Below are 21,873 nucleotides of genomic sequence, written 5' to 3' on the forward strand. Positions count from 1 at the left end.
AAGAAAGTCGTAGTGGCAGGGAACCGCCAAAAAAAAAAAATCCCCCAAAAGGGGCTCGAGTGGAAAACACATCCACATGAAATTGCCGATTCCCTAAACTCTGCTCCTTAGCAAATACGACCTGGGCGACATTTCTCCGCGTGCCCCTGGACACGTGGTCTCGTAGAGCATGGTGACTTTTAACTTCCGGAGCACGGGTTCAGCGTGATGACAATTAGACTGAACCCTAGCGGAGAGCACTGGGATAGGCGCCGGCAGCTCCGGCCCAGGAGCGGTGCTTATGTAATTCTCCGGGCCGCCCCACCTCGCCTCAGCTGGGCGGGGGAGCAGGCGGTCTCGCGCAGTCCCCAGGCCTGTGTCCCGGCCCCGCGCCGCGCGCAGGCGCGGGCCAGCCTCACGCATTCTACGTAACGGCTGGCGGAGGCTACGTGAAGAGTGGCGCGGCGTGACTGAGCTGCCTGATCAGGCTGTGTACTAGAGGCGTCGGGGCAGTGAAATCGCGGTGACCCGGCAGGCGGTGGCCGGGACCAGAGGCAGGCGGGATAGAGGCGGCGGCCGCAGGAGCAGTGGGCCGGGTTCCAGCCCCTGGTGCAGGTAGGGCGCGGGCCATGAGGCGCTGGTCGGTGGGGTCGGGCCGGGCCGAGCGGTGACGCTGAGTTGCGTGGCCTACCCGGGTGCCTATTCCCAGTCCAACCCCTAAGTCCAGCTTTTTGGTGACATGCTTCGATCCCCGCTCCTTCTCGCCTTTCCCGATTTTTTTAAGAACACACCAGACTTTGTCCACCCCCAAGTCCCTGTTTTCTGTTGGGAGTGCTGTTCAGGGTGACTTTAACGGTTTTGGGCAACTTCCAGAACTCTGAGCAAATGCCAACCCGCAGAGCAAAGTTGGAGCGTGCAGCAGGAATAATGGAGCAGAGAACTGATTCTCCGTGTTGGGGAAGAGACTAGACCCAGCTGGTTTAACAGAAGCAGCAACCTCGGTGGTGAATCTTCTCTGCAGGTTTCTAACATAAGACGTTTTTATCTAGCGTGTGGAAGGAGACAGGCTGGAATGTCTCCATGATCTCCCAAGCTTTAGGGTCTGACCATTGTCAGAAAGACCCACTCTAAAATGCCAACAAGGAATGATTTCCACACTTAATAGTCATCTTTCGTTTTTAAGTCCTGACCCAACCACAGCCCACTCCAGTATTCTTGCCTGGGAAATCCCATGGACAGACGGGCCTGGCGCTACATTCCATGGGGTTGCAAAGAGTTGGAGACGACTTGGCGACTAAACCAACCGCTGAGACTGCCGAATAAGCTAGGAGAAGAAATCAGACAGGACTTGTCAGTGCCACTGTGCCCTGTCCAGGGAGTCTTGGGTCTGCTCCTCCAGCAGGGTTTGTGCATTTGAGAAATGAGTTGACAGGTGCCTGCAGAGAGACTTCTGAGACTGAAGGCCAAGGCACAGATGGCTTGGATAATTTTAACCTAAATACTCTTAAAGGGGCTCTGCTACAGTGCTGAGTTATCTTAGAAGTGCTTCTGGTGTAAACATTCTAAGTGGAAATTCACAGACCTTTTGGCAGGCAGGCAGTCAGGCTTACTGTGCCAATGTTAACCTGTATTTGCTTCTCTATTTGAAAAAGTTTCAAACACAAATCTATAAGGGAATACTAAAGATGAAGTATTTTTACATCTTACAGGGTGTTCATAAGGCACAGTGGAAGGAAGTAACGGGAACTGCTATTTATTGCGGGCCTTACACGTGCCAAGCACCTATCTCCTGTCACATCCACTGTAACCCTACGAGGCATGGTGTGAATGGACATCCCTTTTTTGTACCTGGGAAACAGGGATTTAAGTAATTAGCCCAAGATCATACAGCTGGCAAATGGTAGAGCTGATGTTTTGTTCTGCTTTTAATTTTATTTGTGTATTTATTTTTGACTCTGCTGGGTCTTCGATACTGGGAGGGCTTGTCTCTGGTTGTGGTACTTGGGCTTCTCATTGCGATGGCTTCTCTTGTTGCCAAGCACAGGCTCTAGGACCTGTGGGCTTCAGTAGTTGCGGTTCCCCGTCTCTCGATCACAGGCTCAATAGTGGTGCTGCACTAGCTTAATTACTCCAAGGCATGTGGGACCTTCCCGGATCAGGGATTGAACCCATGTCTCCTGCATTGGCAGATGGATTCTTTACCACTGAGCCACCAGGGAAGCCCATGGTACTAACCTAAAAGATCAAATGTTGGAAAGGATAGAATATTGACGTATCCTTGGTGGCATTTCTCAAATCACTTGTGCCTTTCAAAATTTATGAACTTCGTCAGATTTTAAGACTATTGCTCGAGCAGCCATGAGTTGGAAGATATTGGGCAATAGCCTTTGATATTGAACCAATTTCCTTTATGAATTTATGGTGTTGTAAATATGAGATACAGAATATTCATGATGCCAGAGCACCTTGAGAGATTAGTCTATACTCCCTTTTGCCACCCGTTCACTCTTAGTGCTGAGCTCCCTGCATCCTGCACCACTTCCTTGCAGTTGCCAATCACGACTTCCTCATTAACATTTGGAAATTTTTGATCCATACTATACTTGAACTTTCTGCTGCAATTGAAACCAACATCTGTTTCCTTTGGCTTCTGTAATATGATAGCACTTGAACCAAAGTCTCTTTTTGTCCATCCATTCCTTAGTTTTGCATTCGAATTCTCCCTACTACGCCCACCTCTTAACTGTTATGATTTGTTTCAAGATGTTTTGGCCATTTTTTTTAAATCTAACTCTTCATACTCCCTGGGAATCTGATCCATTCTCACACCATCTTATTTCCAACTTAGGCTCATATCCTGAATTCCAGGCGTATATTTCAAACTGCTTCCTTTTCTTCTTTTGTAAAATAAGTTGTAATACCTTTTGGGATTGTGAAAATTAAGAGATAAATGTTAATCATCTGACATACTGCTTGAAAACACTCCAAACCTTTCAGCCGGTACTAAATTTAATTTATTGTCTTCCCCCCAATTTTTTCCCCCTCCTTTGTTGTTCTTTATCTTAAGGACGTCTTTGTCCAGCTGTTAATCAAGCCAAAACTTGGAATCACCCAAGATCTTCCTTTCCCACATTCTTTATGTTCAGTCCCTATATGTTGACAAATAATTTTTAAATACCTGTCAAATCTATTTTCCTGTTCATTCCCAGTACCACTGCCGGTTCAGTCGTGTTTTATCTTCCATCTATCTTGGCCACTTCCAGTTTTTCCCACCTCAGGTGCCCTTCTCTGATTCGCCTGTGTATGAACTGTCAGGGTTAAATTGCAGATCTGATCGTGGCATTCTGTTACTTAAATCCTTTAGTTGATTCTCATTATCCACATGTCTTAGTGTGGTATTTAAATAAGAGCCATCATGTTCTTGGGCTTTCCTGGTGGCTCAGTGGTAAAGAATTGGCCTGCCAACACAAGAGACTCAGGTTCATCCCCCCAGCTTAGAAGATCCCCGGGAAAAGGGAATGACAACCCACTCTAGTATCCTTGCCTGGGAAATCCCATGGAGGGAGAAGCCTGGTGTACTACAGTCCATGGGGTCGCAAGAGAGTCAGACACAACTTAGCCACTCAACAGCAACGTCATCTTGATCCGGCCTGTGCTGTCCTGTTTAGCCTCCTTTATCCCATTTGGGTCTGCAAACCCAATGTTCTATCATTCCAGACTTCTAAAATGTGCTGCTTCCTGCCTCTGTGCTATAGCTGTTCCTCACATTACAGTGCCTTTTCTTGAGTGTGAGAACTATCCTTTTATTTTGTAAAGAATTTTATTACAGAAACATCTTAGAAAAATTGGAAAAATAGAAAAATCATGCGGAATGCCCATATTCCTATCATATGTAACTACTATTTATATGTGGATGTATGTGTAACCTTCCAGACCTTTTTGTTTGAGTATTTGCTTCTAAAACAACATGGGTTGGGTTCTAACTTCATTCATTAATGAACAAAAAGTAAGCTTGTATTTGTATATATGCATGGTTTAACCAGTTTCAGATTTTTCATATCATGCTGTAACACATATCCTCTCTTGACATAGCATCTGAAACAGTGATGTGCTCATTGACAGTATGTTTGGTTTGCTTTGGTAGGAGCATTTTATGAAAAGTAGTGAAAGCCAGAGGGGTTTTTATGTTATTCTACAGGAACTGGTTAGCCTTTGTTGGTTATTGAATCCTTATAAAACAATAGTCATGTCTGAGAAGAAGAATGGTAGTTTTTAGGGAGAAGTAGGGGGAGAATTGAGACAGGGAAGACCATTTAGGATAATACTTGTTTCTTGAGTAGGTGGTGATAACTCGGGTTATCATGGTGGCTTTGGGAATCTAAGAAGGAAGCACCAGAATTTGGTGATTGGTTAGATTTCAAAGGGAAAAGAAGATGAGAAATTAGGTATCTTGCTCTTTTCAACAAGTAAGAACTAGAAATATGGGATTGATACTAATATCAAAATAGAGAAATTCAGGTACCTGTTGATTTTGAGATGACTTTTGGGCAGGGTCAGAATGCAGCCTGAGAGACAGGCTGTCTGTACAGTCTGCAAACTAAGAATTGTTTTTGCATTTTTAAAGGTTTTTTTTTTTTTTTTTAAAAGAAGAATATGCAACAGAGATAGGTATTTGGCCCACAAAGCCCGTGATATTTACTACCTGATATTTACTATACTATACAGAAAAAGTTTGTAAGGCATCAAAATGGACATGTCTGTTAGACATTTGGTGATGTAGGGCTGGTATTTAGATAAAAAGAGAGGAGGACTAGAAATACAGCCTAAATAGATTTGGTGATTGAAATCTAGCTACTGTTTAAACTCTGCCTCACATGTACTTCCCTTTTTTGTAAACTCTTACACGTTTGGTAAGATGATTTCATTATCCTTCATATTTTCATATCATTTGGCACATTTTTCTTGCCATTATATGAAATTAACATGGCTGTTAATAAAGCTACTTCCTTCAGAGGGTTGTTGAGAGGATTAAATTAGTTGCTCTTTGTAAAGCCTTTGGGACAGTGTGTAGCACTTTGTGTCTTAAACATTTGCTTTGATGGTGATGATGATTTGCACATATAAAGTTGATTTAATGCTGAAGAGCTTTTCTATTTATGTATTATTTTTATTACAACTAATACATAGTTGTATCTCATTCTTTTATTATTCCTCTTCCCAGTTTCTATATAAAACTTTTTATAAGCACGCAAAAAAATGCTTCCTGAATACACAGCATAAATGGAAACCCAACCTAAAGGAATTAAATGACTTGTCCAAGATTTTACAGATAACTAGTGGGAGAGCTCAGACTAGAACCCAGGCCTCTTGAGCCTCACCTTATTGTTGTTTATATAATGCTATCTGAAATGAGTAGTATTCAATAAGAAAAGTGGGAGAATCTTAGATTTAACTATTTACAAAATGTGATCAGGATATGTAGAAAAGCAGTCCATTTAGGATTTTTTGGTTTTGTCTTTTTTTTTTACTCATTTTTAAGGTGCAATGAAAGGCTTCCATGCTTTCTGTGTTGTCCTTTTGATATTTGGGAGTGTCTCTGAAGCCAAGTTTGATGATTTTGAGGATGAAGAAGACATCGTAGAGTATGATGATAATGACTTTGCTGAATTTGAGGATGTCGCAGAAGATTCTGTCACTGAATCTCCTCAACGGGTGATCACCACTGAAGATGATGAAGATGAGACTACTGTGGAGTTGGAAGGGCAGGATGAAAGCCAAGAAGGAGACTTTGAAGATGCAGATACCCAGGTAAAGCTGCTTTTTCACTGATTTCTCGGGAAATTGGAAGGATGGGACATGGTGTAACTAGCACGTAGGGAGACCTTTACTCTCTGGTATGTTCGTTTTTATTCAGCAGGTGGAGCTCTTCTAAATGTTTGTGGTTCTTTGCCACCTTTTATATTCAACAAAAAATAAATTGTATTTTTCACCTCTGTGGAAAGCCTGGACGGGGGAAGGAGTGGACTAGATGTGTATTGGTGTGTGGGTGGATGGAATTTGTGTCATTTAGAACCCAGGGTTCAAATTCATGGAGAGTTGTCATTTGTTTAAAATATGTCATATCTCTGTGTCCTGTACTTGCTGTTTTCATGTTCTCTTTTCCTCTACAAATGTTGCCTGTAAAAATGAGATAAAATTGCTCGTGACATTTATGGGGGAAACAGATTGTGCCTCGTTTTTGTAGGAGGGAGATACGGAGAGTGAACCATATGATGATGAAGAATTTGAAGGTTATGAAGACAAACCAGATACTTCTTCTAGCAAAAGTAAAGACCCAATAACAATTGTTGATGTAGGTATATAGATTTTGAATCCCAAAGTGACAAACAAAATATCTTCCTGTCATTAATCTCAGAAATATAATTAGTGACATGCAGCTGATGTAATCCTGGGCGTTGATGTAATTCTGGGAGTGGTGAAAGAGTTTGACATCACTTCCTCTGATAACACTGTGTACATAGAGAAGAAACCCCTATGTTTTTATTTTAGCCTTCCTAGTTTTATTTACCAAGGAATGAAGAGGATAGACTTTGGGTTTATTTAGGGAATGGGGCTCAGAATCAAGATAAATACAGAGGAGTTTCCGGCTTTTCATCCCGTTGGATTATCCTCAGATTTCCTTAAAGAATCTTTTACAAAAATGACCTAAAACACCGAAATGGGCCTATTTTTCAAAGTATAACCATATTCAGTGACAGTTATCTAAAGTATCCACTTCCATGTATGGATATTCTCTTTCTCCTTCATCCCATGAGTTAACTTTGTCCTTCAAAGCCTCAGGCAACATTAAATGGAATGACTGTCCTTCCTCAGGTTCCTGCACACCTCCAGAACAGCTGGGAGAGTTATTATCTAGAGATTTTGATGGTGACTGGTCTGCTTGCGTACATCATGAATTATATCATCGGGAAGAATAAAAACAGTCGCCTTGCTCAGGCCTGGTTTAACACTCACAGGGAGCTTTTGGAGAGCAACTTTACCTTAGTAGGTAAGTTAAGCTAATACAGGTCTAGCCACCTGCTTCAAAACTGCGTGGTAAGAACTGCTTATTGCTCTCAGTATCAGCATCTAACTGCTTTCCTGCACTGAGAAGAGGATGCTTTTTTTCCTCTCTCAAGGATCCCTTTTTTGTTAGATTTTGCATAATGAATACATTGCATTTATGAAATAGTTTTCTCATCTTTCATTATTCATCATTTGCTATGAAGCTTCAGAGAGAATTGAGGTAATCAGTGTTACCAAAACAAGTTGATAAAACTCTAGCCAACAGCAAAGAGTTCTGACATTTTTGGTAGCTTGTGAAATGCTTTCAATTCATCTTTTAGAAGCCCTTCAGAATTCCTTCAGGTTTTAGGCACCTTGGTTTGAGATCCACTGCAGAGGTGTACTTAGCATGCATGCATGCGTGCAGAGTGTACAGTGGCGTACCTTAGAGGAGGCCCTCTCCTTGTCTAGTGTAGGGGGTAAAGTGGACTCATCCACCTTCACCTGTTTGGCTTTAAACACTTTATTTCCCTGAGTGCTTTGCATACATTGTTCCTTATTCAATCTTTAGAACAAAATTGTCAGTTGGATATAGTTTCTCTTTTCCTAAAGAGGAAACTGAAGTCCAGAGATGTTAAAACTTGTCTAAGCTATTCAGTTGCAACCATGATATATTAGAACCTAGTCAACCTACTTCCAAAATCCATGCTCTCCACAATAGTATACTCTTTCGGTACTTTTTGACCTGGAAATTAGGAAAAATAAAGCACTTCACTTCCTCTGGTGTGTTTTTAGTTGGTGTATCGATCTGCTTTACCTTATAAGGTTGGACACATTTTTTGGTACACTTAATGAATTAAATGAAGAGAGGAAATGACTAGAATTTGAGGTTTTTTTAGTTATTAAAATTGGAGAAGGAAATGGCAACCCACTCCAGTATTCTTGCCTGGAGAACTCTGTGGACAGAGGAGCCTGGTGGGCCACAGTCCATGGGGTCACAAAGAGCCGGACATGATTGAGTAACAGTTTAACACACACTAGCTCTAAAATACAGCTCTTAATACCATTTTTATTTTGCTGCTGAAAAAGCAAACTTGGATAAAGTTAACTGAAAGTTAACTGACAGTGAGAGAGTGCTGACTGGTTAGTATTAATGATATTTTTTATTCAGTACATAGGTTTTGTTTTTGTTTTTTCTTTTTAAAAAACTTTTGACAGACATTTAAATTGACTTTGTTCCATTTTGTACCTATTCTTGGGATATTTATACTCCAAGCTGGATGTCATTAATTGATAAGGACACACAAGTAATGGCTAGAGTCCATAATTTTTTAATGGTGACAATAAGAAATAAAAGAAATAATAATGCCCCTGTCTTGTAATCTATGTGTAAAGGAGAGGTCTATAAGATAGCAAAGTATTGCTCACCTAAAGTTACCGTCATGTTGGGGTCAGTAGAAGAGAGTGTGGTGATTAGGCCCAACATTTCCAGCGGATCATGGTAAGTGGTTTTACCCCCAGGGGATGATGGAACCAGCAAGGAAGCCACCAGCGCAGGAAAGCTGAACCAGGAGAATGAGCACATTTACAACCTGTGGTGTTCTGGCCGGGTGTGCTGTGAGGGGATGCTTATTCAGCTGAGGGTAAGTGGGGAACTTCCGGTGCAGTGTATATATTCCTATCATTTTTTCCAGCGTGTTCTCAAAGCCTGTAAGTTCAGTGTCTTGGTTTCTTCATGCTTGACTTAAAGTGAGATCTAAAAGTCATCTTTGGGGAATTAGCTGGTGGTCCAGTGGTTAGCGCTCCGTGCTTCCACTGCAGGGGGCCTGGGTTCAGTCCCTAGTCAGGGAGCTAAGATCATGCAAGCTGTGCAAGCAAATAACTATAAGTATTGTCTTTTTACTGACTGGCTAATGTAGCGTGTATTTTATGAAGCATGTGAGTTCCCTCCCAAGGTCTTTTCCTTATAGCAAGTAGAAGTTGCGATTGTTCTCTTGGGTTTCTTTTTTCTTGTTTTCTAGTTCCTCAAGAGGCAGGACTTACTGAATGTCCTGGCCCGGATGATGAGGCCAGTGAGTGATCAAGTGGTAGGTATTCGTCCCCTGGTTTTCTCTGTACAGATTGGCTTCTTCACATCTTAGAGTTTGTTTCATTTCTTGCCTGGATTATACTTGGACTTTGTGACAACTCGTGTCCCTTGTCCCCTCCAAAATGGAACCTTTTCTGTTTAGACAGATCATGTTCCGCTCAATGTGCAGCTGCAGCTAGGGGTGCAGGGGTGACCCAGGAGCTACAAATAATATCTGGTTAATAAGGGCCGTATCAGTAACATGATATTTTGTATATTTTTATTGGACTTAAACTCAATTGTTATTTAAAAGCTCTCTTTTTTTGTTGTTGCAAACCTGTTTGTTTATATAATTTTTCTAATATGGTCGCAGATGATTTAATCCACTCATTTTTAGAGTCTCATCAATTAAAACTCAAAGGAGGAAGTTTTGCTGCATCTTCAGCATCTTTTTTGTAGAAATTATTCTTTACTGTGTTGTGTTAATCACTTTTAGTTATTTCCTGAGGTAGATTTAATCTTTGCTTTTCCTCTGAGCCAGGCAGCCTTTTACCTTTTTTTGTTGTTTTTTGTTTTTTTATTTTTCTCCCTGCAATGATAAACAACCTCAGCAAACATGAAGTTCTTTATATTTTTAAGCCTTGTTATCAGGAGGGTTCTGCTTAGGGTGTTACTTTGTGTAGTTTCCCCTCAGTGATCAAAGGGTAGAAACCTTTTCTTTAGCAGCTGCCATCTCCTCAGGTCTTTGCCATATCTCCCTCCATTAACATTTCCTTCATCCTCATATATACTGGTAAATTTTGAACTAAACTTTTAAAGAAAGAGTTAATAAAAGAAACGGGACCATGTTTTATCATACCAGACTCTTCAGGCTTATCACTTTATCTCTCTGGTCCAATGTAGAGTATTAAAAACTGTTTAACTTGCTTCTGGGGTGTTTCCAATGCTAGCAACCAGTTCTGACTCTCCAGATGCCAGCGGGGTGGCCAGTAATTCAGTTCAATTCTGATACTGTCTACCTGGAGTTAGTGCCAGACCCACAAGTTAAAGGTCTCAGACCCACAAGATTGCCCACACTTCAGATGCCAGTTGCAGGTATCAGGCCACCAGACATCTGATTGCCCAGCTATAAATCTATAAAGTTCCAACAGTCCTCCCCTCAGAGTCAATAATTTGCTGGAATAGCTCACAGAACTCAGGAAAACACTTTACACTTACCAGCTTATTCTAAAGGATGAAGTTCAGAAACAGCCAAATGGAAGAGAAGTGTGGGGCAAGGTGTGGGGGTGGGGTGATGCACAGAGCTTCCATGCCTCTGGAGCTTAGGCCCCTCTTCCCAGGGCCATTCAGGCTTTGGCGGAATTCAGCTCCCTGTGCTTCTAGGTTTCCATTTTCCTGCTAGTTGTTGCTGAACCATTTGTAGCTCCTGGAGGCCATTCTCAGGCACTTGCCGTGTGGTCCGGCCCCCTCCCCTCCCTCCCCTGCCCCCCCGCCCCATTGCCCTTCACACTTTGAGTCTTTCTTCAAGTAGGGCCCAGTCCCTTCTGAGGACTCCCTTGGTTATGTCAGTCCATCTGGGGGTGGGGGGTGGTGTCCCTTTTGATTAACTCAGAGTCAGCTGATAGGAACCATCTTCCAAGTAACACAATATCATGGGAGCAATCATACCACATTCCCAAGTCCTGCTCGTATTCAAGGGGAGGATGTGGCAGTCGGCAGCAATCTTGGAGGCTGTCTTAGAAATCTGCCTATCATAGAACCTAATAGATGAGTTTTTTTTTTTTTTTTTTTAAGCAAATAAAAGTAACTATGAATGATGAAGACATGGATACCTACGTGTTTGCTGTTGGCACTCGGAAAGCCTTGGTGCGACTACAGAAAGAGATGCAGGATCTGGTATGTCAGGTTCTTCTAACTCAAATAATTTGTAGAAACTGTGTCTCTTTATTACATAAAAGTTCAACTTCAGGGCATAAGATAATTATATAACTTGAACAGTTGTATCACTTTGAAACAGGTCAGTACCTATTCTCTTGAGAAAAGGAGTTCCTGTGCATAATAAAATATCATGTCTTACTTTCAACCACTTTTTCCTCTAGAGTGAGTTTTGTAGTGACAAACCTAAGTCAGGAGCGAAGTATGGACTGCCTGACTCCTTGGCCATCCTGTCAGAGATGGGAGAAGTCACAGACGGAATGATGGACACAAAGGTAAAGACGATAGAAACATACATTTGCAGACCTTGGCCATATATAGGGCCGTCTCCCTGAAAGTTCCACTGTACAAATTAATCATTTTATCTTCGTTTTCCACACAAGCATTAAAATACCTTCCTTAAACACTAGACTCACTTGTCAAAAAGGCAATTTTATTAGCCAAGAAGTTCTCTCTAAACCAAGAATCAGTTGTCTCTAGGATTGCTAATGGCATTTAGGCTTTTTGAAAAAGGACTACAACTTTAATCCTTATCACCATGTCATTTAAGTACCTTTTTTTTTTTAAAGTTTCAGTTAGAATAGAAAATGAGTATAGGGATTTCCCTGGTGGTCCAATGGCTAAGACTTTGTGCTCCCAGTCCCCAGGGGGCCTGACTTCAATCCCTGGCCAGGGAACTGGATCCCAGACGCCAGAACTAGAGATCCTGCATGCAACAATTAAGACTCGACACAGCCAAATAGATAAAGAAATAAACTATATTTCCTTTCTCTTGGTTGTATATGGTAGCAGCACATCTTACTATCATATAAGATAGTATAAGATTTTTTAAAAAAAGATAGTATAAGATAGTATAAGATAAAATATAAGATAGCTGAAAGATAGTTCTAAATGTAAGTTCTGGGTAATATGGCGGTGAAGAATCCCTGAAAACAGTTTAGATTTTATGTTCATGCTTTCATTCGTATTTTTCTTTCTTTGTTTTTTTGGGAGGTGGGGTATGGTTGCTTTTTTCATTTGTATTTTGAACATTGTTTTGGATAAATTTTCAGCTACTCAGTAGGAAGACTTTTGATCATTGGTGTGACTAAAAAAGGTACTAGTTTCATTGTAAAGCTTTAGGCTTCATGATATTGTGCAAAAATAAGGAGGATTAAAGAATGAGTATCTTTATGAAAAAAGGGAGTTGCATCAAACCTACTTTAAAAAAATAATTTTCTTTATTTCAGATGCTTCACTTTCTTACACACTATGCTGACAAGATTGAATCCATTCATTTTTCAGACCAGTTCTCTGGTCCAAAAATTATGCAAGAGTACGTATGAGATAAAAATATTGATCAGTTTTCTTCACTAGCTTTCTGTGTTGAAATACCTGCAAGGTGCTTCTGCAATTACCCTTCTTCCCAAATGAGTTTTCCTTTGCTTTGACTGCATGCATCGTGAAGGTAATTGAAAACCTATGGGAAACAATCAAATAAGACCCCTTTGTTTGCATGTGTCACTGCATGTATGCATCACCCCCTCAGTGAGGTAATCTTACAGACTGGCTGGTACTGAGAAAGTACAACTAGTAATTTCTGTCTTTTATAGTCTAGGGTCTTTTTTTAAAAATTTCTGATGTGAATCTGTGATGTCTGACTTGTGTTTGATTGATTGCAAATGTAAGCATTTTGTAATTCATGGCCTTTTCAGGCTTCCTTCTTTAATGGTTGGGTGAATATATTCTTACTAGTATATTATCAGACACCCTTAATGCTTGTAAAGTTTCTGGCTTTATAAAAACATTGTTCAGACATACATATTTAGGACTTAAATTAGTTGTTTGATTTCACACCTGGTCTCAGGAGAGCACATTTAAGTTTACCCGTTGTTGTAGAATTGGTTCTGACCTCAATTTTTGGCTAAGGACTGTGGAGTTGAGTACAGTTAAAAAAGCCAGTTTGGATTTTAGTTTTGTGTCAAAATCACCAAGATAATTAAAATTGCTTATGCCTCTAGATAGCATTACATCATCCTTACCTTGCTCAGCTAAGTAATAATACTGTGGGCAAAGTATCCATTGCGGATTCATGGAGCATTTTATATGGGGTGAGGGTATGGAAGGTTGAAAGTCAAAGATTACAAGAGGAATCTTTGGTGAGTCAGAACTGAATTATTATATGCTACAGTAGATTATTTCTAAATTTATTCTGATCTTGACTCAAAAACAATAGCCTTCATTATAGGAAGATAAAGAGTTGGAAATAAAACTTAAAAATCCACCAAAATAAAAAGGTTTTAAAATATGGGCCTCATACTTAAATATAGGCTCATTTCTGGCTCCCGGTGAGATGAAATATATCCTGCCTGGAGTGGACATCACTGGAGGTGCTCAAAGATAGGATAAAGATCACTTGGGAATGCATCCATCAGATAGACGAGAGGACCAGATGACCTGTAAAGCTCCTTCGGTCTCTGAGATTGTATTTGACTTGGGGATGCCAAGACAAATACTGTGCTGATTATTTGCAGGTATCTGTTCATCTAAGTGAATTGTGTGACTTATGTGCATGGAAAGTCTCTCTCTTATGTTCTTTCTAAATAACCTTTTCTTTTATGACAGGGAGGGTCAGCCTTTAAAGCTGCCTGACACTAAGAGGACACTACTGTTTACATTTAATGGTAAGTGTTCTGCTTCCTGAGTTCTTTGTTTTCTGTGAGATGCTTTTAAGGAGAGTATGGCTTCTTTCTAAAAGATAGGAGTAAAAAACTACATTAAAACTAAGCCCATGCCAGCATCTTGGTATTAGGTTTCTTCAATAAGAGATCCTTGTATATATTTTAATTTCTATTTGCTGCTGCATTTTAGCTAAGAAACTTGGAGAAAGGAGCCTATTAATGTAAAAATAAAAAGTTAATAGCAGAAGTCTGAGTGCTGCCATTAACTCAATGAGAAAATGGTCTTGTTTTCCAGTGCCTGGCTCAGGTAACACTTACCCAAAGGATATGGAGGCTTTACTACCCCTGATGAACATGGTGATTTATTCTATTGATAAAGCCAAAAAGTTCCGACTCAACAGAGAAGTAAGACTTTATTTTTATTATAAGTTGGAGCCTCTTTTTGTTGTTTCCCTCCCCCTGTTGAGGGGCAGCGGGGAGGAGGGGCTCATCTTTTGCTTACTGCAGTGATTTTATCTTTGCTTGCTGGCTTGAAACTGCTCAGTGGGAGTGGTTTTATGAAAGAATACTGAATGGGATTTTGTTTCTGCTGGACTGAAATGGATTTCTGATTAATTGCTTTGTTTCCTGGGGAAAGGGCAAACAAAAAGCAGACAAGAACCGAGCTCGAGTGGAGGAGAACTTCTTGAAGCTGACACATGTGCAGAGACAGGAAGCAGCCCAGTCTCGGCGGGAGGAGAAGAAGAGAGCCGAGAAGGAGCGAATCATGAATGAGGAGGATCCTGAGAAGCAGCGCAGGCTGGAGGTAAGACAGACTTTTCTTATTGCTGGGGTAAAACATTTATAAGGGGATGCCTTTTGGCGCCATATTGGCTGTTAAATGTAATTCTGTGTAGGAATGTGCACAGGCTAAAAGCTTAGCATTTTCTTAGCATTTGGGACAGTTATCACTATAAAAAAAAAAGGAGGAATAATCTTCCCTGTTCAAACCGTGTTAGATTGAGTCTTGATCCTGGTGAATGATATGAATTATTCTGTTCCCAGCACAAGGCCTTTCTGAAAGTTCCACTATCATCTTTCAGGCCAAACACGTACTGAGGTAGAAAGAAATTAGGAATTTTAATAGAAGCCAACACATGCACCTGTGGTCCAAATAAACTTGTTCTGTGAAATTTCTATTTTGATTATAGATTAGAGAATTCTAATATTTTTTTATTTGTATTTTGTTTTCTATTTTGTACACAGAATCTCAAACTTAAAAGTTGCTTTTGTTTTAGGATTTTTTTAAAATTTATGTTTAATTGGAGGGTAATTTTTTTACAATATCATGTTGGTTACTTCCATACAACAGCATGAATCAGCCAGAAGTACACATGTGTCCCCTCCCTCCGGAGCCTCCCTCACCCCATCCCACCTCTCCAGGATGTCACCGAACCCCCCCTTCAGCTCCCTATGTTACACAGCAGCTTCCCACTAGCTGTCTGTTCTACGTCCGACAATGCACGTGTTTCCGTGCTACTCTCTCACCTGCCCCCTCGCCTCCTTACCCGGCTGTGTCCAAAGCCTGCTGTCTCTGTCTGTGTCTCTATTCCAGCCCTGAAAATAGGTTTGTCAGCACTATATTTCTAGATTCCATATATGTGTGTTAATATATGAAATTTTGTTTTTTCTGACTTCTCTCTGTATAACAGGCTCTAGGTTCATGTACCTCACTAGAACTGACTCAAATGCTTTCATTCTTATGGCTGAGTAATATTCCATTGTATATACGTACCATAATTTCTTTATCCATTCATCTGTTAATGGACATCTAGGTTGCCTCCATGTACTAGCTATTGTAAATACTGCTGCAGTGAACACTGGGGTACATATTTTTTTTTTTTCAGTTATGGTTTTCTCAGGGTATATGTCCAGGAGTGGGATTGCTGGGTCATGTGGTGGTTTTATTCCTAGATTTTTAAGGAATCTCCATACTGTTCTCCATAGTGACTGTATCAATCTACATTCCCACCAATAGTACGTGAGGGTTCCCTTTTCTCCACACCCTCTCCAGCATTTATTGTTTGTAGATTTTTTCATGATGGCCATTTTGACCAGTGTGAGGTGATACTTCATTGTAGTTTTGATTTGTATTTCTCTAATAATGAGTGATGTTGAGCATCTTTTCATGTGTTTGTTGGCCATCTGTATGTCCTCTTTGGAGAAATGTCTGTTTTTAGGTTGTAGTATGTTGTGTTTCAAACATTAGCATGTTCTCATATTTTGTGAAGTAAGATGCCATAGTCCAGCTGTAAAATTATAAACCTTGTAAATGGCTAGTCAAAAAATGAGAAAAACAGAGTCCTGGGAAATGTGAATTTTAATGAGAATAACCTCAAGGATTGAAGAAAATACTTGGAAGTAGAGGAGGCAAGCTGCCAAGAAAAAGTGAGCCCTCGTGTGGTACTTGAGTTGCCAGTAAGTGACCAAAAGAGCACAGGCCTCCTCTCATCCTATCTTTTCTTGTCATTTTCTGTTTGATTTGGTTTGGTTTAGTTGATGGTTATTTTTCCCCTGAAAATACTGCTCTGTGTTTGTGCAATCTTCTTTATAAATATAATTGACTTTTTAATAGACACACAAGAAGAATCTACATGGACTCATTAATAGATAATTTAGCCTTTCATTTTTCTATGAAAAAAAAAAGTTCTCCAAATATTTCTAGGGTCTGAAACTACAATAGGCTTAAGATAAAGGGGGGCCCAGAACTTCAGTCAGATTGTAAGTTGCTTGTAGGTATAAACCATGTCATTTTTTAGAACCACCACTTTGCAATATCTAGGCCTAGGTATCTTGTGAGAAGATCCAATGAATTAAATGGGAAAGGACTTCCCCCCCCCTCCCCCCACCAAAAAAAAATCCTGTAATGAGTTTCTGGCTTGAATGGCTCATGTATACATGTGATATGGATTGAAAGGTGTTGGGCTCCGGTGTAAAGATTATGCCAATAAGAAGAGATTTATAATTAATAACCTTATCAAACAAGATCTTAAGGTTTTCTGAACTGAAATACAAAGCTTTTGTAGATACATATGTTATGATGAAAGTTGGGCTACTGTTTCTTATATTTGGGAAAAATAACAAAGTCTGCATAAGTGTAGTGTCTAATTTCACTCTAGAGATTTTAGTTACCTTTACTTCAAGGAAATGGCAACCCACTCCAGCATTCTTGCCTGGAAAATCCCATGGACGGAGGGGCCTGGTGGGCTGTAGTCAATCCGTGGGGTCGCAAAGAGTCAGACATAACTGAGCGACTTCACTTTCACTTTACTTCAAGGTAATTTTCATTAACCAACATACATATTAGCAATTCTTTTAACTATCTTCTGAAATGTTATTTGTGGTGTTAGCCTAAGCAGTATAGGCAGTATTCAGTTCTCATTTTTTTTTTTTTAACAAGTACTTAAATCTTAGTTTGGATTCCCTCTTTCTTTTTAGGAAGCTGCTTTGAGGCGTGAGCAAAAGAAATTGGAGAAGAAGCAAATGAAGATGAAACAAATCAAAGTGAAAGCCATGTAATAGCCATCCCAGAGACCTAAGTCCTGATGCCACCTTTAAGTTCAAAATTCACAGGAAACAAAAGCTACCAGTTCATTTCTCATCTTAAAGTTTCCCAGTGACTGAGAAATCCTTATTTCATCACCTGTTCTGTTTTGGCTTGGAGTTTTACAGAGGTTATAGATACATTGGAAGGAGTCTGTTTCAGTCATTTTCTTCCAGATAATCAAATTATTTTGATTATTTTATAAAAGGAATGATATATGAAATCTGTGTAGTTTTAAAATATTTAAAAAATTATAACATGAATCATCAGTACTTTTAGTGCTTGATATTTGAAGAAATATCATGAAATTTATAGATATATAATTAGATTGTTGCTTTTTTGTTTAAGCTAGGCAGTTGAAATGGCTATGAAGATTGACTCTAAACCACAATTCCACAAATAACAATTGGAATTACACAATAAACATTTCTTGGTGTTCTCTTCTGTGTCTACATTAAACTTGTGAAAAAAATAAAATTTAGAACACTGTATGTGGTATTGAAATTTCAGGGACTCAACAGTCTAGTTCAGTATATGTTTATAGGTGGGAGGTGCTATGACAGTATCATAGGATATCTGTAGGCTTTAGGATACTTATATGTACACGGAAACTTCTAGGGATAGGAAGATAAGAGCACGGTTTTCTCCTTACCTGATACAGTGAGCTCATGACAATGTGAATGCTGTATTTTAAGTGACTGTATGTTTTCTTGAGTAACAAATGCATGAAAAATTACCTGCTTTGCCTAGGTGAGGTCAGTGGTCTGCGTGAAGTCAACAAACGTTCTCCTTGGTTGCTGCAACCTGTCGGATGTTCATGGGGAAGCTCTGTCCTCTGTTACGGCTGTGTCCCTATGCTTATCCTTCTGCTTTTATCTCTTCCACAGTTGAGGCTGGGTATATTTCTTCAAAGAAGTAGCCATGAAGATGCATATATATACTTTTTAACATGAGTTTTCCTAAACTATACAGAGTTCTTCCTGCCTCTTGAGGAAGGAACTCTTGGGGGAGAGGCCCATCTGTTCTGCACGAGCATTTAGCTTGTTCAGATCTCTGCATTTTATAAATGCTTCCTACTAAGAAAGCATTTTTTGAAGTCACTGCTTGTACCAGGTAGTTTTTTCCGGGGCTGGGAAAGGGGTTGGGTTTTCGTGGGAGAGGGGTGGGTGGGTATCTTTTGCTGATGCTGTATGTGCCAGTGTGTTCCGAGGCAATCAGCATGTGCTGCTGCCTTTGTAACTGCATGGGAACTCTCCACGTGGGTTTTTCTCCAGGTCAGTGCGGAAATGTGTAAGCTGGGAGAAGCAAATATAATATTTTTTTTAACAGTTCATGAAATTAAGTTATTAAAGATAACAAAAATAAAATAAAGTTGAATTACTTTAATGCTATATATTTCTCAAATTAGCCTTGTTTTACAAACACTAGACCTGCATTTTAGAAATCAAAGTTGATATGCTTAGCTATCTTTTGATTAATAAAAGCTTTCTTAAAATCCCACACATTTGGACCATGGCAGCTAATTTTGTAATTTAAGCATTAATATGAACTACCTATGGACGTATATTAAACTAATTGACAAAAGTCTCAGAGTGCCGCCTTTACTTTTCTGGGGTTTTCCTACAAGAGTGTAAGCCCATAGGAATGTCCTTCTTGTTCAGTAAAAGTAAGCACTGAAATGCTTTTCCCTCAAAAGAGCTGGCGTTGACAATAATCCTTCTGTTGTTTAGTTGCTAAATCGTGTCCAGCTCTTTGTGATTTCATGGACTGCAGCACACCAGGCTTCCCTGTAACTGTTAGCAGGTTTTGGAGTTTGTTTTTGTTTCTTGGCCTTGCTACACGGTTTGCAGGATCTTAGTTCCCCAGCTGAGAATCAGACCCATGCCCTTGGCAGCAAAAGCGTGGAGTCCTAACCACTGGACCCCCCTGGTAAATCCCACCAGTTTATAGAATGTTTTCTATTTTTAGAGCCCTATTAATAGGCTTCTCCCCCAAAGTCCCCCACTAAAGTTAAGACACCATTGTCTCTCCTGTGACTGAGGAGACAAAGAAAGGAGAATGTTGCTGACTGTCACATGTTAGAAAACCACCAAGCTCTCCAGTCTTGTCTGCATTGCCTGGGCATTTAGCAGTACCACAACAAGTGCCGGACTGGAAGATAAAGACTTGGTTTTTAGTGCCAGCAAAACCAGTTACTAATCCTTTGACTTTGGGTAAGTCACTAACCTCTTTGAGTCTCATTCTTCCTTCTACAAGGTAAGGATAGTAATTATTTTCTCTACCTGCCTCACATGTAGGTCAACACTAAGAGGTAATACGTGCAAAATTCTCCTGTAAATGATAGCACTATAAAAGTGTATCATCTAGGTTTACTCTCCTAGTGGTATATTTTTGCTTTATTCTGTTTTGCTTTTCTTTCTCTCTGTGGAAACCAAGCAGATCCTTTCAGAGTTCTCTTTAGTTATAGATATAATGTGTGTGTCTACACAGAACATGGCAGTATTGGGGTGGGGGTGGGTAGTTTATAATTCTGTTTCCTTAATGATAGAACCTTTCCTTGTCAGGCACCAATGTGAAACTTTTTTTTTTTAATGGGACAATTGGTTTTGGTGCAAGGGGCAAAATACTGAATTTTATCATTCCAGCTTCTTTTTCTTTCAGTTCTGGCCTCTCATTTTAAATTATTTGAAAAGAGGTAAGAGAAAGGAGACAGTTAAACTCGTCGTAAGAGTGGCTTCTACTACAGAATGCTAAAACAATAGTGAAAAATACTGCTTTTCTTAGTTTCTGGAATTTGGTGATGGGCCAAAGATTTATTTGCATTTGAATAAGTGTGATGGTTTTATCTTTGTGCAAGTTGAATGTTATCATCTCAGCTGTGACCTGAGAAGTGATACAAATTTCAGAAAAAAATTTTTATGTTTTTTTCCCCCTAAAAGGAAGAACTTCATGTCTGTTACTGGCTTTCAATGGATATTACGAGGTTTTATTTTCATCTTTTAAAATTAATTGTCCTCTTTAATTCCACCTATTTGCTTTTCCAAATAGCATAACTTTTATTTCTTTAAAAGACACCCAGGCCTTTTAAAGTATTTAGTACCATGTAAGTCTTTAGGTTATTTGTTGTATCAACTTTGCTTTCCTATCACATTTTCAACCTAAATGCTTAAATAGCTTTTGCCTTTTTCTTGCATGTACTTATATTACTTTCCAAGGTTGAAGCAAAGCTAGAATTGAAGCCAGTTTCCTGCTTCAGGAAAGAGCCCTGGGTTCATGGGTTGCGACCCAGGTGCTGTCATAGTGCTGTGACAAGTCTCTTTCCTCATCTGTAAGTGGGCATCATCTACTCACCTTTCTGAAATGCCTGTTCGGAGGATCATATTAGATCATAGGTATAAAGTGCTCGGGACTTCCCAGGTGGCACTAGTGGTAAAGAAACCCTTCTGCCAATGCAGGAGACACAAGAGACGCAGGTTTGATCCCTTGGTCTGGAGGAAGGCATGGAAACCCACTCCAGTATTCTTGCCTGGAGAATCCTAGGGACAGAGGAGCCTAGCAGGCTACAATCCGTAGGGTCACAAAGAGTCAGGCACGACTGAAGCAATTTAGCACATATGAAGTGCTTTGACATATAAAATGCTTTATAAATTAAATAATCCTGCTTAACTTGTTAAACTACACATCATAAGCATTTCTAGCTGTCACTCAAGTATTCTAGGCAATTAGTTCTACTGTTCCCACAGTTAATTTATGTGCTATCTTGAAGAGGGCAGTGCACTCAGTGCTCATCAGTCCATCTCCATTCCTCTAGGCTTCAAGCAAATTTCAGAAGGCTCCAGAAATCTGGAAGAGTCCTACCCCTTATTATACATAAGTGAGAAGCATAATGGAGCTTGTGCACCCCAGAACTCATAAGTCAAAAGCAAAGCAAAAAGACACTGAGTTTGTGAATGCAAAATAGGCCTTTCATTACACCAGTTTTCTAAGTTATCTGGATTTAGGAGAACTTTCTGCAAGGAAATTTGCTCCTTTAAACAGTCTAGCCCAAAGATTCTCAAACTAGCTTTCGTGGGCAGTCGTGAAGATGGTGAGATCTTTTAGCCCCCTTGACCAACTGACATCCAGCTAGAAAGTGACATAGCTACAGGGCTGGGTATCAGATGGGAAGTACTTCTGTGTTTAAATTCCCTATCCTGGTGGCTGCATTAAATCTGGCATCTTTTCAGGCACTGACCCCTCCAGTACTCTTATTTCCAAAGACCACATGGGAAAATGATCTTTTCCAAAGAACATCACAAGGATTTTACTTCACTTTCTGCTACTATCTTGCTTTGTCAATTTACCAAGTTCGTTGCTGGGTAAGGATCTTATTTGATATTGAGAGAATAGTGAGAATACTGCTTGGGAACGCTAAAGCAACAAATCAGAGTGACATGTGTAAAATTCAATAAGATCTTGAGATGCACTGGAAAGAGCTCACATTGACTTTAGGCATCAAATTTCCATCAGTCCCTGTTTCAATGTAGCTGAACTCACCCATCTTGAAAGTTAAACCTGTATAAATCTGTGTCAAGGATCTTAGCCAGGAAGGGCTAGTGTTCATT

At 40.0% G+C, this 21,873-nt stretch overlaps 1 protein-coding gene across 1 annotated transcript; it reads left to right on the plus strand.

The window, feature by feature from the left end:
• The first annotated feature begins 403 nt into the window (after window positions 1-403).
• Window positions 404-18,853, plus strand: CCDC47 (coiled-coil domain containing 47). Its single transcript, XM_070479513.1, has 13 exons — window positions 404-594; window positions 5,519-5,787; window positions 6,224-6,331; window positions 6,853-7,027; window positions 8,545-8,666; window positions 9,045-9,110; window positions 10,886-10,987; window positions 11,191-11,301; window positions 12,256-12,341; window positions 13,631-13,689; window positions 13,982-14,091; window positions 14,324-14,491; window positions 17,164-18,853. Exons 2-13 carry the CDS (start codon window positions 5,524-5,526, stop codon window positions 17,242-17,244), a joined length of 1,452 nt encoding a protein of 483 aa, XP_070335614.1. The 5' UTR covers window positions 404-594; window positions 5,519-5,523; the 3' UTR covers window positions 17,245-18,853.
• Window positions 18,854-21,873: the final 3,020 nt, after the last annotated feature.

Source organism: Odocoileus virginianus, chromosome 17 (genome assembly GCF_023699985.2).
Source record: "Odocoileus virginianus isolate 20LAN1187 ecotype Illinois chromosome 17, Ovbor_1.2, whole genome shotgun sequence".
Lineage (NCBI taxonomy): Eukaryota > Metazoa > Chordata > Mammalia > Artiodactyla > Cervidae > Odocoileus > Odocoileus virginianus.

Bases quoted from the DNA above. Each gene is read 5' to 3' on its own strand.
- CCDC47 (XM_070479513.1), top strand. From the start codon at position 5,524: ATGAAAGGCTTCCATGCTTTCTGTGTTGTCCTTTTGATATTTGGGAGT. The intron at 11,302-12,255 runs GTAAAGACGATA...TCTTTATTTCAG, and splicing joins ACGGAATGATGGACACAAAG to ATGCTTCACTTTCTTACACA. The intron at 12,342-13,630 runs GTACGTATGAGA...CTTTTATGACAG, and splicing joins GGTCCAAAAATTATGCAAGA to GGAGGGTCAGCCTTTAAAGC.